The following is a 23,933-nucleotide window of genomic DNA, read 5'->3' on the forward strand; positions in this document are numbered from 1 at the left end:
CCCTAATTGAAATCAGCCTCCTCCATTTTGGAAATGATGACAGGTGAAGTGTCACTCGTGACGTGACAAGTTTGACCCGACGGAAATTCTAGGCATGTGCTAATTATTTGGCGAAAGGAGTTTGACCTGGCGGAAATTCTAGGCACGCGTTAATAAAAATGATATTTTGCAAAACGAGTTTGACTCGGCGTTAATCCCTAGCCGGCAGTAATGCTAAGCATGTGCTAATTATTTTTGCAAAACGAGTTTGACCCGGCAGTAATTCTAGGCAGGCACATACTATATATATACCCTGCGGCAATTCAAGGAAATACGGTATGTGTGCATGGCATGGAGGTTTTTCCCCACTCCAGACTGGGCCCCCTTAGGAGCCCAGTCTAAATTGTATTTTTTTACTCATCCTTCCCCAGGGCGTTTAACTTTTTCCCATCTTTTACGGGGCGCCATCAGCGTTCCTGTTCTGTAACTCTGTCTAATCTTGACCGGGTTTGTGCTGAAAACAGTTTCGTTGTACTTGTGCAATGAAAATAAAGACCTATCCTATCCTATCCGAAGTGTCTTGCTCAAGGACACAATGGATGTGACGAGGTTTGTAGAAGGTGTGGATCGAACCAGGAACCCTCAGGTTGCTGGCACGGCCACGCCATCCCATCATAATAATTGTACTTAGCTGATAATAACTCTTGGATGTGGTCAAAAAGTTACTTCTGGTTGCGTTGAGATGGCCTAAAAACACATTTTAAAAAATGCATTCTTATATAAAACAATCATTTAAAACAGGGGTGTCAAACTCAAACACAAAGTGGGCCAAAATTTAAAACTGAACAAAGCCGCGGGCCAAGGTTGAACAAATTAACCTTTTAATAGGGACCCAAACAAGTTTTGCATTGAATATTGAACAAGCAAGGCTTATATAACTTTATAGTGACATGCAAAATCCAGTTTCAAATAATAATAATTGAAAAATATCAATTGCATATCAAATAAAATTTAGATAAAAATTGATTGCCTCTTTTCTATTTGCAGCCTTCTGAGGTAAATGTCCAAATAAACTTTTTCCACAAGCTAATAATACATTTGAAAATAAAATAACAATAATGAATGAATCAAATATTCAAGCCTTGAAGTAGCAAGAGAAAGTGCATGAATAAAATGTTAATTATTGCTCAGTTTGCTACACTGATTTGCTTTCAGACTGAATATGGAACAAGCAACGCTTATATAACTTAATAGTGCAAAATCAACTTTCACAAAACAAACCATCAATGGTATATTAAATGAAATCTAAATAAAAAATTGAATGCCTCTTTTCTATATGCAGCCTTCTGAGGTAAATGTCAACATTAACTTTTTCCTCAGGCTAATAAATTTGAAAATAAAATAACAAAGAAGTGAGCGGGGTTTGGTGGTAGCAAGGGGTGTATATTGTAGCATCACGGAAGAGTTAGTGCCGCTCTGTTGTGTTTATGTTCTGTTACGGTGTGGGTGTTCTCCCGAAATGTGTTTGTCATTCTTGTTTGGTGTGGGTTCACAGTGCGGCACATATTTGTAACTGTGTAAAGTTGTTTATGCGGCCACCCTTCGTGTGATCGGAATGGCTGTTGATTAAGTATGCGTTGCATTCACTTATGTGTGTGTAGAAGCCGCGTTTATCATGTGACAGGGGCCGGCACGCTGTTTGAATTGAGGAAAAACGGACGTGACGACTGGATGTAGAGGACGCTAGAGGCAGTGCCTTTAAGGCACGCACTCAATATTGTTGTCCGGGTGGAAATCGGGAGAAATTTGGGAGAATGGTTGCCCCAGGAGACTTTCGAGAGGGGCACTGAAAATCGGGAGGCTTGGCAAGTAAGAGTATTAGCGGTGAATGCGGTGTTATAATACCAGCGGGCCAGCTCTAATGTTAATTTGGTATTGCCTGAAGGGCCAAATGAAATGGGCCAGAGTTTGACACCCATGATTTAAAACCACTTTTGGAAAATATGAATAGATTTAGAATTGGAATTATTAAAAAAAAAAAGGCAATTCTGGTGTGAATCGATTTTTTTGTGCACCCCTCTAAATTAGCATGGAGCTAACGCTGTTTGAATAGTGGTGCCTTTTTGTACATTTCAGCACTTTCTATCACGCATGCATGAAAAATGACAACATAGTCTGCTCATACGTGCCACAAACATGTCGAAATATGGTACTTTTAAAAAATGTAACAGTATTTGCCTCATTCCTGTGAGAATCCTGACTGAAGCATTAAGGAGTGGAAGTGTGCACAGATAAAAAGGGAAGAGGCGGGGGTACCTGCAGGCAGGCCTGCTGCGGGGGCAGGTTGGTGCCCCCTCCCACGGTGCCCAGCTGGATGGAGGGCATGGTGCAGCTGATGTAGAGGTCCTGGCCGTCGGGGCCAGCAGCTTCCATCTGAGTGATGCAGTTGGAGCTGCCCACGGTCTGAGCGGGGTCCTGCCGTCAAACAGTTCTCCTCATAAACAACAACTTCTCCCACTGAAGAATCAAAGCATGCCCATTTTGAAAAACAATGTTATACATGGAGAGTTTTTTTTTTTTTTTACCTTGAGGGCTTCCTGTCCCTAGGACTCGGGATGTTAAAAAGAAGCGATTTAATTAGGATTTTTTTGAATGTTTTATGCCCTTTTTGTTAAAGAAAACCCATTTTTCATGGCAAAACCACAAAATATGCAATATTTTCCCCCAAAACATTTCAAAGTGGAATATTTAATGTGATGTTATGGAAGCTTTAAATAATTCAATAATTCATATCTATTTATTAATTTTTGAACAATAAAGTTTTTTGTTTTTTTTAAATCCCACTAAAGTTCTCAGGGATCCAAAACAGCCCCAAATACGTTTTTTTTGCTTTCAACACTTTTTCTGGATGAACTGTAAATCAGCTGAATATAAGTTTTTATTATTTTTTTAGTTTGTTTATTTTATGCCGTTTTTTTGTCACATAAACCTACCGGTAATATTCAATATTTCAAAGTGGAATATTTGATGTGAATTAGTTGGAGCCTTAAATAGTTCAATAATTCATAACAACATCGTAATTTAATTCATTATTTTTAGTTTAACATTGGCAGTTTAAAAAAAGAAAAAATCCCAGTAAAGTTCTCAGAGATCCAATCGAGGCACACTCAATAGTTACACATTATTTTCTTTTTTTATTTTGAAAGCTTAAAAGTTTTTTGTTTTTTTTATATGCTGTTTTTGCCACGGAAAGCTTTATGGCAAACACAAAATAACCAATATTTTTCTTGAAAAAAAAAACATTTCAAATTGTAATATATGATGTGAACTACTTGAAGCCTTTAATAGTTCAATAATTCATAACATTTATTTTGATTCATTATTATTTTTTAATCCCAGTAAAAACTCACTCTGAAGTGTTAAAAATAAGTTTTTTTCTTACTTTCAATTTTAGTCCTGTTGATTGTAAGTTTTTAGTTTATATAATTTTTTTTTTTATGCTGTTTTTATGGAAGACACAAAAAATATGCAATATTTTCCCTAAAATAACATTTCAAAGTGGAACATTCACTGTAAAGTAACTGGAGCTTTTAATAGGTCAATAATTTAGAACACTGATTTTGATTCATTATTAATTGTTGGACAATGGCAGTTGAAAAGAAATCCTCAGTTAAATATTTTTTTACTTTCAACTTTAGTCCTGTTGATTATAAGTTTGTTGTTGTATATGTCATATATATATATATATATATATATATATATATATATATATATATATATATATATGTCTTTTTTATTTTATGCCGTTATTGTCATTGAAAACTTTACGGCAAACACAAAAATAAACAATATTTTCCCTGAAAAAACATTTCAAAGTGTAATATTTGATGTGAACTAATTGAAGCCTTTAATAGTTCAATAATTTATAACAACAATGATTTTGATTCATGATTAATTGCTGAACAACGGCAGTTTTAAAAAAAACCCCACTAAAAACCATGGCCGGCTCTACGCAGGGGCAAGAGGGGGCAGAGCCCCCTTAAATAAATGTCTTGCCCCCTCAAATCAAAATTTGAGAAAGCAAATTTGAATAAACTCACAAAATTACTACATTACAAGTTGACAAAATTATCTGCACTAGCGGAAAAATCCGCCGAAAAAGGGACACACACGATATAGTAGTGTCGGCTTCCCTCTCATCCCTCCCTCCGCTGTGCGTGTATTCACCATTCCACAGGCTGCGCAGCAGACACACACCCGCACACATCCCTCAGCCCTCAGTAAACATACAATCACTGTTGATGTATGAAAGTAAAAGAAAAGGAAAAGTTGTCTACATTTATCATATACTTGTTAGGATGGGTGTATTTGTGTAGTCTTATCTGTCATAAACACGCTTATCGTCGCGGACTTTCGTTTCTACGGAGTTCCTTTTTTTCCTTTACAACTTGACAAGAGCAGTGACAGCGGAGGCTCTGAGCAGCAGTGGTTTGGAAGGCAGAGAGCCTCCACTGTCCCTGTAACAAGCTACAAGTCATTTGTGATGCTGTTAATGACGGTAAAAAGGAAACATAAGGTATATATCCTGCTTAGCAGTCCTCCTCTGCTGTCCTCTGTTCAGAGCGGAATCCCTAGCAACGGCCCGTTTTACTTAGCAACGGTCTGGCAATCGACTGCTGGAATTCTTTTTCTGTTATTTTTCTTGTAATTCTACATCATCAACCTTTAATGTTTCAATCTACATTTTGTAATAAACAAATTATAAGTGGGCTTCACGGTGGCAGAGGGGTTAGTGCGTCTGCCTCAAAATACGAAGTTCCTGCAGTCCTGGGTTCAAATCCAGGCTCGGGATCTTTCTGTGTGGAGTTTGCATGTTCTCCCCGTGAATGCGTGGGTTCCCTCCGGGTAGTCCGGCTTCCTCCCACTCCCAAAGACATGCACCTGGGGATAGGTTGATTGGCAACACTAAATTGGCCCTAGTGTGTGAATGTGAGTGTGAATGTTGTCTGTCTATCTGTGTTGGCCCTGCGATGAGGTGGCGACTTGTCCAGGGTGTACCCCGCCTTCCGCCCGATTGTAGCTGAGATAGGCGCCAGCGCCCCCCGCGACCCCAAAAGGGAATAAGCGGTAGAAAATGGATGGATGGATAGGCGCCAGCGCCCCCCGCAATCCCGAAAGGGAATAAGCGGTAGAAAATGGATGGATGGATGGACAAATTATAAGTTTCATTTGATATGACCAAGACACCTAAAAACAAAAACACTGCCGTTTTCATCAATTTACAAGCAAGTGGGCAACACACATACATTGGAGTGAATGCATTTTGTGCCCAGATGAGTGCCCATGTTTTGTTTTATAAATTAGTTTGAGAATCTTTTTTATCATTATTCATCAGACTACCTTTCAGTTTTGTAAATATTGACTGTAGTGTGTGAAGTCCTACTTTGGGTCAAAATTTATTTGAGGGTTAGGCCATCCAGTTAGGATAAATGTTATTTTGTTGGTTGATACAATCTGGATGAAGGATGTTTTATTTTATTTTATTCATTTATTTTTATTTTTCAGTTTCCCCTCCTGAGGGATTGCCACCTTATTGTGGTCAGGGGGTTTGCGTGCCTCAGTGACTGTAAGAGCTATACCAGCAGGAGCTTAGTTTTCAGGTGGGCCACCCAAGTTGGACAGGTCTGAAGGTAGAGGCCTGACAAAGTGCAATCCACTACTCCAGGTTGGGATTGGACACATAGCTATAGACCCATTTCAATGAAGAAAGCATCGTTACTATAAGCACAAAAAAAAAGTGCTGGAGCATGATGTGTACACATGATGCCCCCTTAACATTTCTGACTGCCCCCTCATATAAGCATGCCTAGAACCGCCCCTGCTAAAAACTCACCTGTAAGTGCTAAAATATTATCTTTTTACTTTTAATTCTAGTCCTGTTGATTATTTTTAAAGGTATTTTTCAATGTTTTTTATTTTGTTTGTTTATTTTGTGCCGTTTTTGTCATTGAAAAACTTCATGGCAAAAACAAAATATGCAATATTTCCCCCAAAAAACATTTCAAAGTGTAATATTTGATATGAACTAATTGAAACCTTAGTAGGTCAATAATTCATAACATTGATTTTGATTCATGATTAATTGCTGAACAATAGCAATTTAAAAAAAAATCAAACTAAAAACTCACTCACAAGTGTTAGAGATATATTCTTTTTACTTTCAACTTTAGCCCAGTTCATTTCTTATTTTTAATTTTTTTCAAATGTTTTTTATTTTGTTTGTATATTTTATGCCGTTTTGTCATCAAAAAGTTTATGGCAAACACACAATGTGCATTATTTTTCCAGAAAAAACATTTCAAAGTGGAACATTCAATGTAAAGTGATAGAGCCTTCAATAAGTTAATTCATAATAAGATTGATTTTGATTTATAATTATTTTTGGGGACATAACTTTGCAATATTAGAATCAACATTGCAACTTTTTCCCCTTACATTTATCCTGCATGCGCTTTTATTCCACTTGTTTTCTGTGATAGTGTTTTTGAAGGTTACAAAACTTTGCACGTAGGCGATGACTCACCTGCCCGCAGGCGATGAAGATGGCCGCTACGATGTTTGCGGCGTGTGCGTTGAAGCCGCCGATGCTGCCCGCCATGGCCGAGCCCACCAGGTTCTTGTTGATGTTCAGCTCCACCAAGGAGGCCGTGCTGCTCTTCAGAACCTTGACGCGATGGTACCACGTGTGAGCGGGAGGCCACAAACAATATTCAGGAAGCGGAGGCGTTCCCTCACCTCCCTGACCACCGTGGCGGGGACGGTGGCCTCGCTCACGGTGCACTTGCCACGGCCCAGGATCCAGTTGATGGCGGCGGACTTCTTGTCGGTGCAGTAGTTGCCGCTGACCGAGAGGACTTCCACGTCGGGGTGGTGCTGCTGGAGCCTGAGCAGAGCCTTCTCGCAGCCCTGAATTTGTAAATAAGCCGTTTTTTAAGCCGGCAAGTCAACTTTGATTCTTGAATCTTCAAGACAAAAAGCGTGTGACTGATACAAGTCAGACTTGTTGTGTCATTTTGCTTCAGACTTCATTCATGATTCAGTCAAGTAAAAACGTTTACAATATTTGGCCAAGTTTATGGTGCCAGCCGGGTTGTTGCCCAATAAAAAAAAAACTAAACCAAAATACTTATAAAGTAACGACTTTATTGAAAGTGTTTCAAAGTGCAAAGTATTTAATTAAGCTTCAAAAACATTTTGCACAGAATTTAAATAGCAGTATCAGCTAAGATAGAGATTCCCAAAGGAAATCCAATTGTCTGATGAGTCATGTGTAATGAAGTAGGCTAATAAAAAGGCTACAACAAAAAAAACAATACATCCCTTAACATGTTTGCATTTAGTTTCGATGACAGTCATTTTTTCCACATTAATGTTTTTGTTTTTAATTACAATTAGAAGCAAACAAGACGATGTGTGTTTTTTTTTGCTTGAAATGTAGAAAAGAGATTGTTAAACTGCTTAGATTGCACTACTAGTACCGTTATACCGTACAACACTAGTGCAATGTAAACATTTTAACTATCTCTTTTCTACATTTCAAGCAAAAAAGACCACATCATCTTGACAACATTGAGTATGTGCCGAAAGATTAATTTATGATTGTTTATCAAAACATAACTATAGATGTCAACATTGTGTATGTGCTGAAAGATTCATGATTATTTATCAAACCAAAACTATAGATGTCAACACTGTGTATGTGCTGAGATTCATTTATAATTGTTTATCAAACTAAAACTATAGATGTCAACATTGTGTAAGCGCTAAAAATTCATTCATGACTGTTTATCAAAATATAACTATAGATTTCAACAGTGTGTATGTGCTGAAAGATTCATTTATGATTGTTTATCAAAACATAACTATAGATGTCAACATTGTGTATGTGCCTAAAGGTTAATTTATGATGGTTTATCAAAATATAATTATAAATGTCAACTTGTGTATGTGCTGAAATATTAATCTATGATTGTTTATCAAAATATAATTATAAATTTCAACAGTGTATGTGATGAAAGATTCATGATTTTTTTCAAACTAAAACTATAGATGTCAACATTGTGTATGTGCTGAGATTCATTTATAATTGTTTATCAAACTAAAACAATAGATTTCAACATTGTGTAAGCGCTAAAAATTCATTCATGACTGTTTATCAAATTATAACTATAGATTTCAACAGTGTGTATGTGCTGAAAGATTCATTTATGATTGTTTATCAAAACATAACTATAGATGTCAACATTGTGTATGTGCTGAAAGATTCATTTATGATTGTTTATCAAAACATAACTATAGATGTCAACATTGTGTATGTGCTGAAAGATTAATCTATGATTGTTTATCAAAATATAATTATAAATGTCAACATTATGTATGTGCTGAAAGATTTATTTCATAGTTTATAAAAATATAACTATGGATGTCAACATTGTGTACGTGCTGAAAAATTAATTTATGATTGTTCATCAAAATACAACAATAAATGTGAACATTGTGTATGTGCCGAAAGATTAATTCATGACTGTTTATCAAAATATAACTATGGATGTCAACATTGTGTACGTGCTGAAAGATTAATCTATTACTGTTTATCAAAATATAACGATAGATGTCAACATTGTGTATGTGCTGAACGATTAATTTATGATTGTTTATCAAAATATGATTATAAATGTCTATATTGTGTATGTGCTGAAAGATTGATTATTTATCAAACTAAAACTATAAATGTCAACATTGAGTATGTGCTAAGATTAATTTATAATTGTTTATCAAACTAAAACTATAGATGTCAACATTGTGTAAGCGCTAAAAATTAATTCATGACTGTTTATCAAAATATAACTATAGATGTCAACAGTGTGTATGTGCTGAAAGATTCATTTATGGTTGTTCAGCAAAATATAAAAATGTCAACATTGTGTATGTGCTGAAAAATTATTCTATGATTGTTTATCAAAATATAACTATAGATGTAAACATTATGTATGTGCTGCAAGATTCATTTATGATTGTTTATCAAAATATAACTATAAATGTCAACATTGTGTATGTGCTGAAAGATTCATTTATGATTGTTTATCAAACTAAAACTACATATGTCAACATTGTGTTATGTGCTGAAAGATTCATTTATGATTGTTTATCAAAACATAACTATAGATGTCAACATTGTGTAGGTGCTGAAAAATTCATTTATGATTGTTTATCGAAACATAACTATAGATGTCAACATTGTGTAAGTGCTGAAAAATTCATTTATGATTGTTTATCAAAATATAACTTCAAATGTCAACATTGTGTACGTGCTGAGAGGTTCATTTATGATTGTTTCTCAAAATATAACTTCAGATGTCACAGAGGTTGTGTTTTTGTTTGTCTCTTTGTTAGCAACGTAACTCAAAAAGTTATGAACGGATTTTGGAGAAAAAAAAACAATTCCTCTTAGCGACCACAAAGAGGAACCCACGACCTCACATACAGACCAGGGTGGAGCTGAGGATTCTGGGAGATGTCGTTTATTTTCCGACCCGCCGAAGTAAAATGAGCGGGAAAAAATCCACGCACCAAGTTTTAGTTTGATACTAATGAGAAGATTTTTGAAAACATAGTACCGCGGTATATACAAAACCGTTAGATCACTACTGGATCTTTTTTTTCCCTTATTCAGCGCTGACTCAGTGCTAAGGCGCCAAAATTTGAAGCGGCTCATCAAGTGTTGTCGAGTACTGTATTTACTTGAATTGCCGCAGGGTATATAATATGTGCCTGCCTAGAATTACTGCCGGGTCAAAATTGTTTTGCAAAATAATTAGCCCATGATTAGCATTTCTGCCGGCTCAGGATTAATGCCGGGTCAAACTCGTTTCGCAAAATATTATTTTTATTAGCGCATGTCTAGAATTTCGGCCGGGTCAAACTCGTTTCGCAAAAAAATTTGCATATGCCTAGAATTTCCGCGGGGTCAAACTCGTCACGTCACGAGTGACACTTCACCTGTCCTCATTTTCAAAATGGAGGAGGCTGCTTTCAATCATTTGAAATCGCATAAAGGGAAGAAGATTAAGAGCTATTCAGTAGGATTTAAGGTCCAAGCTATTGAATATGCTAAAAAGAACAGTAAGCAGCTATGTTTTATTAATATACCGTAGCTGCGTGTGTCAAATATGAGTCATTAAATGACTCCCGCCTCCTGGTAGTAGAGGGCGCTAGTGATCCTTCTTGCGACTACTCGGCTGCAGAAGAAGTGACAACAAGTAGCAAGAGTGAGCAGCGAACGTTTATTTTTTTCCTCTCGCTTGCACTTTTAACATGGAGGATTACATATCTAAAATAAAACAGTTTTCTAAACTGGACTTTCAATCAAAGCAGGAGGTAATAAAGGAAGATCTCCATCGAGACAGAGGGATTTTTAAAATTTGAAGGAAGACTTCTATAAACAAGTTATTGATGCTTTTGATCAGAAGGAGCTGCGCATGGTCTTCATTTATAAGTAAAGGTAAGACCATAAAAACGTTTTTTTTTTAAATAAATGTGCTTTTCATGATGGTATCCTTACATCACACTCAAATTCATAAGCACAGGCCTTAATTTACCGCATGCCTTTGGTAAGCGCCAGATTGAGAAGAGGTTTTAAAATAATCAGCGCATGCTTGCCTTTACCCCATGACTTTGGTAAACGCCGGAGCGAGAAGAGGTTTTAAATTAATTAGCGCCCCGGCGGCAATTCAAGGAAATACGGTATTCGGTAATGACGCCAAAAAAAGCAGCTTTCAATGTGTTGCATGTTGGTATCAAAGTAAACTGAAATTGCTAAAAACCAGGTGGTACCTTGGACAGCATGTTCATGCCCATGGCGTCTCCTGTGAGCGACTCAAAGCGGATGTAGAGGTTCCTGCCCGCTAAGCTCACAAGCAATTTATTCAGACGGGCGAACCTGGGAAGGACAAGCATTTGTCAAAAGAGGTCGGGTCGGACGAGCGGCGTTAGCAAACCTGCTAGTCTCGTCGAAGGCCTCTTTGACGTCGCCGAAGCCGTCGCTGCTCTCCAACCACGCCTTCACCTCGGCAGCCCGGCAGGCGGAGGGCAGGCGCACCACGGGCCCCCGGGTCATGCTGTCAGCGAGGACCCTGCTGCGGCAGCCCCCGCTCAGCTGGGCAGGAGGTGGCAGAGCGTCAGTAAAAGCCGATAAAAGAGGGGTGGGATTGGTCGGACGCTTACAAAGAGAGCCCTGCAGCCTCTGTTGGTGCTCGCCACCAGGCACCCTTCTGTGGTCGCCATGGGAACGTAAAACTGCTGGTCATCCAACAAGAGCGGACCGGCCACGCCGACCGGCACCGGCATGTAGCCGATGACGTTTTCGCAGCAGGTACCCATCACCTGTCCGACCAGGAGACACAAGTTAACCTGCTTTCTGTAGAACCTGATAACCATCAGAAACAGATCTGGCGTCTACCTTGGCGTAGTCGTAGTCCTTATAAGGAAGTGAAGACAAGGCAGAAGCGACTGGAAGCTTCGATGACAACATTTCCCTCCTGATGGCCACGCCCCTCTCTGGTGTCTCCAGCACAGACTCCAGCTTGTAGTTGAGGATGCCGCGGGACGCCACCAGGCTCATCACCTCGCTGTCGCTAAGGCAACGGGCTCCGAGCTGAAAGGCGACAAGTAGAGCCTTCACTCACTGACACTAAAAACCAAACTAGAGATCGACGATATGTTTTTTTCAGGGCTGATACAGATTATTAATAGTCAAGAAAGCCGATATTCATTTGCAGTAAAAGTTATATAAACACAAACAGCATATGTCAGTAAACAGTTGGACAAGGCTTTAAGCTGTTTTTCTTACTACTAATTATTGGTTGTGTTAAAAATTAAATACTGTTATGATATATTTTATCTGCTGATGTACAGGGGATAGTAGGGTTGTCCCAATACCAATATTTTGGTACCTGTACCTGTACAAAAATGTATTTCAATACTTTTTGATACTTTTCTAAATAAAAGGAGATCACAAAAACATTTGCACTATTTTAACAAAAAATCTCATGATACATTAAACATATGTTTCTTATTGAAATCAAATAACCATTTTGGCATTAAATAAGATAGTGAATCAGGGTTTCCCACACATTAATTTATTTGTGGCGGCCCGCCACGAAAGAATTACGGCTGCCACAAAAAAAAAAAATAATATATTTTTTTTTCTTTTCGACTTTTGACTCGTTCGACCGCTCGTAAAAGCAATGGGACTGTCTGTGAATGGAGCTTGTAGTTACATATTATATAAATATGTACATAAAGTGTTGTAATTATATTCCAACTCCGCGTTCCTCTTGGTCATCGCCGCCGTCGCTAGCACCCCCCCCCCCAAATAGATGCCTGACCTGTGGGAAACACTGAGTGAGCATATGACAAAACTTCCCTTTTTAGTAGTAGTAAGTAAACAAAGACTCCTAAATTGTCTGCGGACATATGCAGTAACATTTTGTGTCATTTCTCATTCTATTATTTTGTCAAAATTATGAGGGACAAGCTGTAAAAAAAAAAGTGTATCTACTTGTTCATTTACTGATAATATCTGGTTATATTCTGTTTTAACATGTTCCATCTACACTTCTGTTAAAATGTGAGAAACAATTATTCTTCTACTGTTTAATAGTTCACATACATTTTGGGTGATAACACAGGGTATCGATCCGATACAGAGTCATACATTGCTCATATTTAAAGTCCGTATGCGACCAACCATGTATTTCCCGAGTTTAAAGATGTAATAAAAATATTAAAAATGAAAGATTTTGTGATGATAAAAAATATCAATGTAATCATTGTAGTAACGGCAAGATATGGATCTTGTACTTGATATCATTACAATCGATATCTGTTTAGACCCACCCATTTGTTTACATACAGGAGCACTAGAGTGCTGTCAGTGATCCGCTATAGTATCCTCCAACGGTGTGTAGTGAAGCATGTTGAGCTATTCCTCGTCGTGCAGGGAGGATATATGTAAGAAACATAGTTTACTTGTCACCGTGGAGACGAGGATTAGTAACTTACAAGTAGCTAAAACACTATGGAGCGACGTCAGCCGCTAGCTAGCTATGTTTTTAAAGCACCACTTGCAGTGGAGCGCTTCAGTATTTATGGCTCCACCTTAATCGTTAGGTTTAAAGGCAAAATACGTCCCTTCTCCAACTTCACACTGTTTCTGCTTGCCGGAAGTGCTGTGTGTGCGTGTGTTGACTAACATGCGCCGCGGCTTCTATGCCAGCATTGTCACAGCAGCGCACATTGTGTCTGTTAAAAAAAAAAAAAAAGTATGGGTATTTTGAAAAAGTAGTATCGTACTGCTTTTGATTAATTAGTACCGTGGCACTTTAGTAGTACCGGTATACCGTACAACACTTGCAAATACCGATAAAAAAAAGGCAGATACCGTTATTAAGGATGTCCGATAGTGGCTTTTTTGCCGATATCCAATATTGTCCAACTCTTAATCACCGATTCCGATATCAACCGATAACAATAAATACAGTCGTGGAATGAACACATTATTATGCCCAATTTTGTTGTGATGCCCCGCTGGATGCATTAAACAATGTAACAAGGTTTTCCAAAATCAACTCAAATTATGGAAAAAAATGCCAACATGGCACTGCCATATTTATTATTGAAGTCACAAAGTGCATTTTTTTTTTTTTACATTCCTCAAAACAACAGCTTGGAATTTGGGACATGCTCTCCCTGAGAGAGCATGAGGAGGTTGAGGTGGGCGGGGCTGGGGGGGGCGTATATTGTATAGTCCTGGAAGAGTTAGTGCTGCAAGGAGTTCGGGGTATTTGTTCTGTTGTGTTTATGTTGTGTTACGGTGCGGATGTTCTCCCGAAATGTGTTTGTTTTTCTTGTTTGGTGTGGGTTCACAGTGTGGCGCATATTTGTAACGGTGTTAAAGTTGTTTATACGGCCACCCTGAGTGTGACCCGTATGGCTATTGACCAAGTATGACTTGCATTCACTTGTGTGTGTGTGAAAAGCCATAGATATTATGTGACAGGGCCGGCACGCAAAGGCAGTGTCTTTAAGGTTTATTAGCGCTCTGTACTTCTCCCTACGTCCGTGTACACAGCAGTGTTTTAAAAAGTCATAAATTTTACTTTTTGAAACAGATACCGATAATTTCCAATATTACATTTTAAAACATTTATCGGACGAAAATATCGGACATTTCTAACCGTTATAGATCAAAACGCCAAATATCTGCACCAATAATCGGCCGATCTTTAAACCAAACACGTCTTTTTTTTTCTGTGGAGTTAGAAGTTCACCTGGGGATCAGCGAGGATGTCCAGACATTCCTCCAAAGTCCGTGGTGCTCCATCTGAGATGCTCCGTGGTGAACAATCTTCAGCCGCTGGAGGTCCAATCGTGTCTTCTGTGGACGAGCGGGACAATTAGAGGAATGTCCTCCTCGTTGGTTCATGTACACAATAAGGGTTCACCTGTCTCGCCGCACACACGTTTACACTCGTCTTCTGCAGCGCTGCTGGTGGTCTTCTTGAAGTCCGTCCTGCAGCCGGGACTCTTGATGGACAAGGAGGACTCCGTCTCCGCCTGCTCGAAGAGGACGTACTTGACGGCGAGGAGCAGTGCCAGGCCGAGCGTGATCACCTGCTCCAGGTCCATGCTGGGGGAGGACAGAAGGTAGGGTTTAAGACACGGAAGCCGGCACCCGAGTGACAAGAGCCCTTTTTGGACGTTCTACCCGTTCAGCTGCAGTAGACGCATAGAGGCGGCGGACACCAGTCTCTCCTGCACCAATCCTTCCACGGTGCGGTTGTGTCCGGGATGCTCGGCCGCCAGTCGAGTGTGAGCGTGCACCAGAGCCAAACCCAGAGACTTGATAAAAACAAGACAAGACCTCATGATTACCAAATGTCTCCGGTAAACATCTGCCGGGCTGAATGCAGACCACCCACCATGATGAGTTTTACCCTCTGCGTCACAGGATTGGGCTTGTTGTGTTCCTCCTCGGCCAGCACGTGGTCGAAGTGGCTGAGTTGCCAAATAGGGCGACCCTCACGACTCTCCCTCGACAGCTGCTCGCACACACACACACACACGCACACGCGCACGCACACGCACACGCACACGCACACGCACACACACACACACACACACACACACACACACACACACACACACACACACACACACACACACACACACACACACACACACACACACACACACACACACACACACACACAATAAATGAAAACGCTTTGATTAGCAAAAAAAAACAAATACTAGCATGGATGTACAGCAATACCCAAGTTAACACCTTAGCCCCGCCCACCTCAACCTCCTCATGCTCTCTCAGGGAGAGCATGGCCCAAATTCCAAGCTGCGGTTTTGAGGCATGTTAAAAAAATAATGCACTTTGTGACTTCAATAATAAATATGGCAGTGCCATGTTGGCATTTTTTTCCATAACTTGAGTTGATTTAATTGGAAAACCTTGTTACATTGTTTAATGCATCCAGCGGGGCATATCAACAAAATTAGGCATAATAATGTTTTCATCCCACGACTGTATATATCGGTATCGGTAATTAAAAAGTTGGACAATATCGGAACATCGGATATCGGCAAAAAAGACATTATCGGACATCTCTAATTTTAACTTATATATTTCCATGGAAGCGCTAAAAACTACCAGTGTAGTGGGATTACATAATTCACCCACGGAACTTTATTTATTAGAGAGTTCCGATCGGACGCTTTTTCACAGCGTTGTTGCACTAGTGAGCCACGAATGAGAAGATGCTGCTTCGTTGTTGATTTAAGTAAAACAGTTAGCTCCGTTTTTTGACAATACTTCCATTCCCATCCTTGCACGCTACACCGCTACAACAAAGATGACGGGGAGAAGACGCTGCCGAAGGTGAGCCGAGTAAATAAGACCACCAGCGCATCCTGAAGAGACTTGAAGATGCTCTGTAAAACATCTTCTATGCAACATTTTCACCAAGGAAGCACCATTACATGTTATGTAGACTAGAGATGTCCGATACTATCGGACTGCCGATATTATCGGCCGTAATATGTAATATCGGAAAAATATCGGTATAAAAATTATCAGTTTCAAAAAGTAAAATTTACGACTTAAACGCCGCTGTGTACACGGACGTAGGAAGAAGTACAGAGCGACAATAAACCTTAAGGGCACTGCCTTTGCGTGCCGGCCCAGACACATAATATCTACGGCTTTTCACACACACAAGTGAATGCAAGGCATACTTGGTCAACAGCCATACAGATCAAATTGAGGGTGGTCGTATAAACAACTTTAACACTGTTACAACTATGCGCCACACTGTGTACCCACGCCAAACAAGAATGACAAACACATTTTGGGAGAACATCCGCACCGTAACACAACATAGACACAATGGAACAAATACTCAGAACCCCTTGCAGGACTAACTCTTCCAGGACGCTACAATAAGTGAATTAACCACAACAATATACACCCCCGCCACCCCCTCCCAAAAAAACCCGCCCCCCTCAACCTCCTCATGCTCTCTCACGGAGAGCATGTCCCAAATTCCAAACTGTTGTTTTTAGGCATGTTTAAAAAAAAATAATGCACTTTGTGACTTCAATAATAAATATGGCAGTGCCATGTTGGCGTTTTTTTCCATAACTTGAGTTGATTTATTTTGGAAACCCTTGTTACATTGTTTAATGCATCCAGCAGGGCATCACAACAAAATTAGGCATAATAATGTGTTAATTCCACAACTGTATATATCGGTATCGGTAATTAAGAGTTGAATAATATCGGAATATCAGATATCGGCAAAAAAGCCATTATCGGACATCTCTAATGTAGACCACAAGAGCATGTTTTACATTTAGAATTTTTTTTTATTTAAATGACCTCTTTAATGCACCTTTTGTATGAAAAAAGACCTGAATAGACCCGCTCATCGGCAGGGCGTCCTATGGTCCAGAAAATACGGTACATTATTTAACAACTAAACGTTTACTAAAACAATAACTCACAGAAAAATATTGAAAATGTGTACCGTTGAGTACCACTGTCGGTTTAAACATTAAAGTTAGTCAGCATGCTATTGTTGCCATACTTACCTCGAGAACCAGAGAAACACACGCGGGGAAGAAGGTCATGAAGACAAAGTAATTAGCAAGGACCGACATGCAGCCAAAACAACACATGATCTCCAACTGTGGCACGCCTGCAAAACAAGCGCTCAGCTCAGTTAGGTCGGAATCTGTGCCAAACCACCAGCAAAAGAGACTGAAGACGCTCATACCTGACATGGTGCCGACGCCGATGACCAGACACTCCACCAAGGCGTCCAGGGTGAAGGTGGGGCCCAGGATGGCCATGCCATGTGAGATGTTCTCCCTCACCTCCTCCTGCACACACAAACACACACACACACACACACACACACACAACTTGTTGGCATCATAAAGATCGTGCATCTTGGCTTGCACGCGTGCAAACCTGAGAGTTGGAGCTGAGGGCAAATTTGGCCAGCGTGCAGGCTTTGGACAGGTCGATGAGGAGGAGGAAGAAAGGTAGCGCTTCACTGCAGGAGGAAGAGGACAACAGTCATTGTGGCGCATGTAGACAACATTAACCACATGTACAGTTGTGATCAAAATTATTCAACCCCCACACAATTTTTGTGTTTTAACAAGTTGGACATTTATTCCGTATTTTGTTTATAGTCATATCAAATAAAGATGTGTCAAATAGACAAATGCATCTTAAATTGTAACACTGTATTTTTACCAAAAAAGGACATTTTTCTTAATGTGTCATTGACAAAATGATTCAACCTCCTAGTTACATGCATCTTTAGTACTTAGTAAAACACCCTTTGGCAGTAATGACATCCTTCAAAGGTGATACATAAGCGGACACAAGCTTCTTGCAACCATTTACAGGTATTTTAGCCCATTCCTCTTGGGCCAAGGCCTCCAGTTCATTCATATTCTTGGGCTTGCGTGCTGCAACTGCCTTCTTCAAGTCCCACCACAGCTTTTCTATAGGATTTAGGTCTGGCGACTGTGAAGGCCACTCCAGAGTCTTCCAGCCTTTCTTCTGCAACCACTCTGATGTTGATTTGGAGGTATGCTTGGGATCCTTGTCCTGTTGGAAGGTCCAACGTCTCTCAAGCCTCAGCTTCGTCACTGACTTCATGACATTTGCAGCTAATATATCCTGCTAGGAAATAGAATTCATGATGCCTTGAACGCGCTGGAGATTCTCGGTACCTGAGGCAGAGAAACAGCCCCAGAGCATGATTGACCCCCCACCATGCTTAACAGTAGGTAAGGTGTTCTTCTCTTTGTAATCTTCATTTTTTCTCCTCCAGACATAACGTTGATTCATAGGCCCAAAGAGTTCCACTTTTGTCTCATCACTCCATAGAACAGTTTCCCAAAACCTTTGTGGTTTGTCCCGATGATTTTTGGCATACTGGAGTTTATTTTTCTTGGGCCTGGTAGTCAGAAGTGGGGTGCGCCTGGGAGTTCTGCCATGGAGGCCTTTATCTCGCAGTGTGCGCCTTATTGTCTGGGACGAAACCTGCGTTCCCCCCTCTGCAATGTCCTGTTGTAGTTCCTCAGCTGTTACCCGGGGGTTTTTCACCACTGTACGCTTCAAATACCGGACAGCAGTTGGACAAAGCATCCTCTTTCTACCACGCCCAGGTAGTGTTTCCACTGTGCCTTTAGCTTTAAACTTGCGAATTATGCTCCCAACTGTGTCTCTTGGAATGTGTAATGTCTTTGCTATTTTCTTATATCCATATCCTTTCTTATGAAGAGAAATTACATCCTCTCTTGACTTCTTTGACTACTCCCTGGACTTCACAATGTTGCAAATACACCATTGACCATCTACAAGAAGCTGAGCGTCAGAGTCTTTTTCAATCAGTTTAATTGTTGCTCGTTATGGTTCTAATCACATCTACAGGTGTTTTCAACACTTGATTGAAAAGACCTTATTCAAATTCTGTTCTTAAGAGTTATGATCTTCAAGGGGTTAAATAATTTTGTCAATAAGATAAGAGAAATGACTCTGTTTGGTATGTTACAAAATATGTTGTAATTCAAGTTGCATTTGTCTATTTAATGCATCTTTATTTGATATGACTATAAACAAAATACGGAATAAATGTCCAACTTGCTAAAACACCAAAATTGTGTGGGGGTTGAATAATTTTGATCACAAATGTACATGGCAGCTGTAGAGCTGACGTCAAAAGCAGCGCAAAAGCGGATAAACATTTTAACGCTGACGCAAGCTCAACCAGAAGAGATAATCCTTCGGATAATAAAGGGCTGGGCGATATGGCTTAAAACTGTATCGCAATATAAGGGTTTTATATCGGTTGATATAGATAATCATTAGGGCTGTGCATCTTTGGGTACCTGGCGATATGATTGGATTCAGAATCGATTCTTGATTACTCATTCTATACTTGTTTTTAATAACATTGGGTGCCAGTTGTATGATTAACTACATTCCTACTTAAAATCATGTAGATAACAGCTCTAATAAATGTATTACTTAGAAGAAAACTGGTTATGTTTAATAAAATTCTAGCCAAACATTTAATAAAAGTCATATACAAATAAGGCAACAAGACAAGTATCCAACACTTCTCTTTTCTAAAGTAAATCTGTACAGCAGATATAAATCATTTACATCAACAATTTCTAGATAGATAGATAGATAGATAGATAGTACTTTATTGATTCCTTCAGGAGAGTTCCCTCAGGAAAATCTAAATTACATTAGCAGTGTACAGAATTGAGATTACATTTAAAAAGTAAATAATGGTGGTATAGATGGAAACAAAATAGAAAAATATTACAATAAGAATAAAAATAAAAAGCAACAGTGAGAATAAAAATATAACAGTAAAATAAGAATATAACAAGAGAAACTTGGTAGTATTGACCATGTTATGAAAAACTGTTGAACTGTTATTGTTTTGCAATATGATTCGTCTGAGTGGCTGGACAGCTAAAAAATAAAAGTAAAGTTTTTTATTTTTTTTATACAATTAAGAATCGTTACAGGCAAGTATCGCGATTCATACGAAAATCTTTTTTTTTTTACGCACCTAATAATTATTTATATTTTTTAGGTTCCATCCAAAAATAAGGACCAGGATGAAAATACATTACAAAAGTAACCTTCCTCTGAATATAATCCGCTTTGCTATCAAGGCAAAAAGGAAAGGAAATGTCAACACAAGCATGGAAAAAACTCAAAGTAAACACAATTATAAAATCCCATTGGACACTTAAAGGGGAACTTCCCTATTTTTTTTTTTGATTCTGCCTATCTTTCACAATCATTATGAAAGACATAACGAGGGATGTATTTTTTATAATACATTATAAACAGTAAATAAATGCAATCAAAAGTCTGCTTACAATGGAGCCTATTAGAGCCGCTCCATTCTGCCTATAAAGCCCTTAAAAGAACACCCAAACACCTCCATTAAAGTTTTATGTACATCCATCCATCCATTTACTACCGCTTGTCCCTTTTTGCGGTGTTTGAGCCTATTGATGTAAGCATATATAAAATGGAGTAACATCTATGACAGGGGTCGGCAACCTAAAATGTTGAAAGAGCCACATTGGACCAAAAATACAAAAACAAACATGTCTGGAGCCGCAAAAAAATAAAAGCCATATTACATACAGATAGTGTCATGAGATATAAATTGAATTATGAGGACTTAAAGGAAACCAAATGAGATCAAATATAGCTACAAATGAGGCATAATGATGCAATATGTACATATAGCTAGCCTAAATAGCATGTTAGCATCGATTAGCTTGCAGTCATGCAGTGACCAAATATGTCTGATTATCACTCCACACAAGTCAATAACATCAACAAAACTCACCTTTGTACATTCATGCACAAAGTTAAAAGTTTGGTGGACAAAATGAGGCAAAAAAGAAGTGGCATAAAACACGTCTTAGGAAGTCGGAGAAAGTAATACAAACTAGGGTGAGTTCAAGGACCGCCAAAATAGGTAGGACAAAACGGCGCTCGCCAAATACTCGAATCAGTGAAGCATGTTTAATATAAACAGTGTGCTCGGATTCAGGAGAAACAGTGTGGTTTTCGTCCTGGTCGTGGAACTGTGGACCAGCTCTATACTCTGGGCAGGGTCCTTGAGGGTGCATGGGAGTTTGCCCAACCAGTCTACATGTGCTTTGTGGACTTGGAGAAGGCATTCGACCGTGTCCCTCGGGAAGTCATGTGGGGAGTGCTCAGAGAGTACGGGGTATCGGACTGTCTGATTGTGGCGGTCCGCTCCCTGTACGATCAGTGTCAGAGCTTGGTACGCATTGCTGGCAGTAAGTCGAACACATTTCCAGTGAGGGTTGGACTCCGCCAAGGCTGTCCTTTGTCCCCGATTCTGTTCATAACTTTTATGGACAGAATTTCTAGGCGTTGAGGGGTTCCGGTTTGGTGGCCGCGGGATCAGGTCTCTGCTTTTTGCAGATGATGTGGTCCTGATGGCTTCATCTGGCCGGGATCTTCAGCTCTCACTGGACTGGCTAACAGCCGAGTGTGAAGCGACCGGAATGAGAATCAGCACCTCCAAGTCTGAGTTCATGGTTCTTGCCCGGAAAAGGGTGGAGTGCCACCTCCGGGTTGGGGAGGAGACCCTGCCCCAAGTGGAGGAGTTCAAGTATCTAGGAGTCTTGTTCACGAGTGAGGGAAGAGTGGATGGTGAGATCGACAGGCGGATCGTTGCGGCGTCTTCAGTAATGCGGACGTTGTACCGATCCATTGTAGTGAAGAAGGAGCTGAGCCGGAAGGCAAAGCTCTCACTTTACCGGTCGATCTACGTTCCCATCCTCACCTATGGCCATGAGCTTTGGGTCATGACCCAAAGGATAAGATCAAGGGTATAAGCGGCCGAAATGAGCTTTCCCTGCCGTGTGGCAGGTCTCTCTCTCCCTTAGAGGTAGGGTGAGAAGCTCTGTCATACGGGAGGAACTCAAAGTAAAGCCGCTGCTCCTCCACATGGAGAGGAGCCAGATGAGGTGGTCCGGGCATCTGGTCAGGATGCCACCCAAACGCCTCCGTAGAGTACGTCTAACCGGTAGGAGGCCACGGGGAAGACCCAGGACACGTTGGGAAGACTATGTCTCCCGGCTGGCTTGGGAACGCCTCGGGATCCCCTGGGAAGAGCTGGACGAAGTGGCTGGGGAGAGGGAAGTCTGGGCTTCCCTGCTTAGGCTGCTGCCCCCGCGACCCGACCTCAGATAAGCGGAAGAAGAAGATGGATGGATGGGTGGATGGTGCTTTATAGCAATTAGGGAGGTTTGTGTCATGTTTGTCCTCCTACAGAAACCATATTAAAACAAAAAATATGTTTTTTCCCCCTCATCTTTTTCCATTTTTCATATATTTTTGAAAAAGCTCCGGAGAGCCACGGGGGCGCCGTTAAAAAGCTGCATGCGGCTCCAGAGCAACGGGTTGCCGACCCCGGATCTAAAATATCATTTAACATTTACATATTATGCTCATTTTAAACATAAGTAACACTAATTTTTTTAAACGATTACTACTCACTGCAGACTTCATGAGAGCCATCCATCCATCCATTTTCAACCGCTTATTCCCTTTCGGGGTCGCGGGGGGCGCTGGCGCCTATCTCAGCTACAATCGGGCGGAAGGCGGGGTACACCCTAGACAAGTCGCCACCTCATCGCAGGGCCAACACAGATAGACAGACAACATTCACACTCACCTTCACACACTAGGGCCAATTTAGTGTTGCCAATCAACCTATCCCCAGGTGCATGTCTTTGGAAGTGGGAGGAAGCCGGAGTACCCGGAGGGAACCCACGCATTCACGGGGAGAACATGCAAACTCCACACAGAAAGATCCCGAGCCTGGATTTGAACCCAGGACTGCAGGACCTTCGTATTGTGAGGCAGACGCACTAACCCCTCATGAGAGCCAATGTAATAAAATGTTACTTACTGTACAAGGTCTGTTGTCATTAGGATGCTGAATGCCAGGATGTTCACATATTCCCATTTGGCTGAAAGATGATTTATAAGGGGAGTGGAACTAAGCGTCTTTTTGTGTCATTCTCGCCAATTTCAGGAATAAATTATCTGTTCGGGTGTACTAACTTGTCGGAGTACGTCGTCATCCTTCTACTATCTATCACTATGTAAAGCGCTTTGAATCACCAGAGAAAAGCGCTATATAAACATCATTCACACTTCACTACTATCCAGGTGAGCGGCATGATTTATGGTCTACGATTAAAGTTTGATGAGCAAGGAAACGAGGAAGCAGCTCATCAGTCGATCATGTCAACATTGGTACGCAAGCTCGTGATCGCAGAGCTGCTATAAATTGTTTTTTGGCCCCTCAGGAGCTCCGGTACTTCCTTGGCGGCACACATAGCAAAACGTGGCTAATGCTAACACTAACAAGAGCGAGACGTCTGCACCAAAGAAAAGAAAGGCGTTGTGAGTCATTTGGTTTTACCGCAACAACAAGTGACTGCACGGTGCAGGGATGAACTTCTGAACAAAACCATGAGCGCCATTGTTATGATAACCAATCATTTAGCGCAGTATTTCTTAACCACTAGGGCCTATTGTTCAAAGACAGCATGCACGCACAAGCAATTAAATATGTGTACGCTTTATAATGTGATTAGTCGACTAATCGTTAAGATAATCGCTGACTAATGGACTATCAGAATAAGGGTTATTTGCAGTCCTATTGCAAACAGCCCCTCTTAAAATGAAGGTGCAGCAATAAGGAAAATGTAAGAGATGC

At 40.2% G+C, this 23,933-nt stretch overlaps 1 protein-coding gene across 3 annotated transcripts in view; it reads right to left on the bottom strand.

Annotated features, from left to right (window-relative positions):
• The window catches only part of LOC133557449 (3-hydroxy-3-methylglutaryl-coenzyme A reductase-like), a 34,173-nt gene that overhangs the window by 1,323 nt on the left and 8,917 nt on the right, over window positions 1–23,933 (bottom strand). For 2 of the 3 annotated variants that reach the window (XM_061907908.1, XM_061907911.1), the window contains exons 5-18: window positions 17,582–17,666; window positions 17,385–17,490; window positions 17,200–17,306; window positions 15,021–15,140; window positions 14,807–14,940; window positions 14,544–14,728; window positions 14,370–14,476; window positions 11,498–11,692; window positions 11,263–11,421; window positions 11,037–11,194; window positions 10,873–10,978; window positions 6,775–6,945; window positions 6,563–6,703; window positions 2,296–2,454 (exon numbers count right to left, since the gene is read on the bottom strand). In XM_061907908.1, coding sequence (XP_061763892.1) covers window positions 2,296–2,454; window positions 6,563–6,703; window positions 6,775–6,945; window positions 10,873–10,978; window positions 11,037–11,194; window positions 11,263–11,421; window positions 11,498–11,692; window positions 14,370–14,476; window positions 14,544–14,728; window positions 14,807–14,940; window positions 15,021–15,140; window positions 17,200–17,306; window positions 17,385–17,490; window positions 17,582–17,666 — 1,933 coding nt within the window. The remainder of the gene's footprint in view (window positions 1–2,295; window positions 2,455–6,562; window positions 6,704–6,774; window positions 6,946–10,872; window positions 10,979–11,036; window positions 11,195–11,262; window positions 11,422–11,497; window positions 11,693–14,369; window positions 14,477–14,543; window positions 14,729–14,806; window positions 14,941–15,020; window positions 15,141–17,199; window positions 17,307–17,384; window positions 17,491–17,581; window positions 17,667–23,933) is intronic. The other variant, XM_061907909.1, reaches the window with a different exon arrangement.

The sequence above is a fragment of the Nerophis ophidion genome, linkage group LG08 (assembly GCF_033978795.1).
Source record: "Nerophis ophidion isolate RoL-2023_Sa linkage group LG08, RoL_Noph_v1.0, whole genome shotgun sequence".
Classification (NCBI taxonomy): Eukaryota; Metazoa; Chordata; class Actinopteri; order Syngnathiformes; family Syngnathidae; genus Nerophis; species Nerophis ophidion.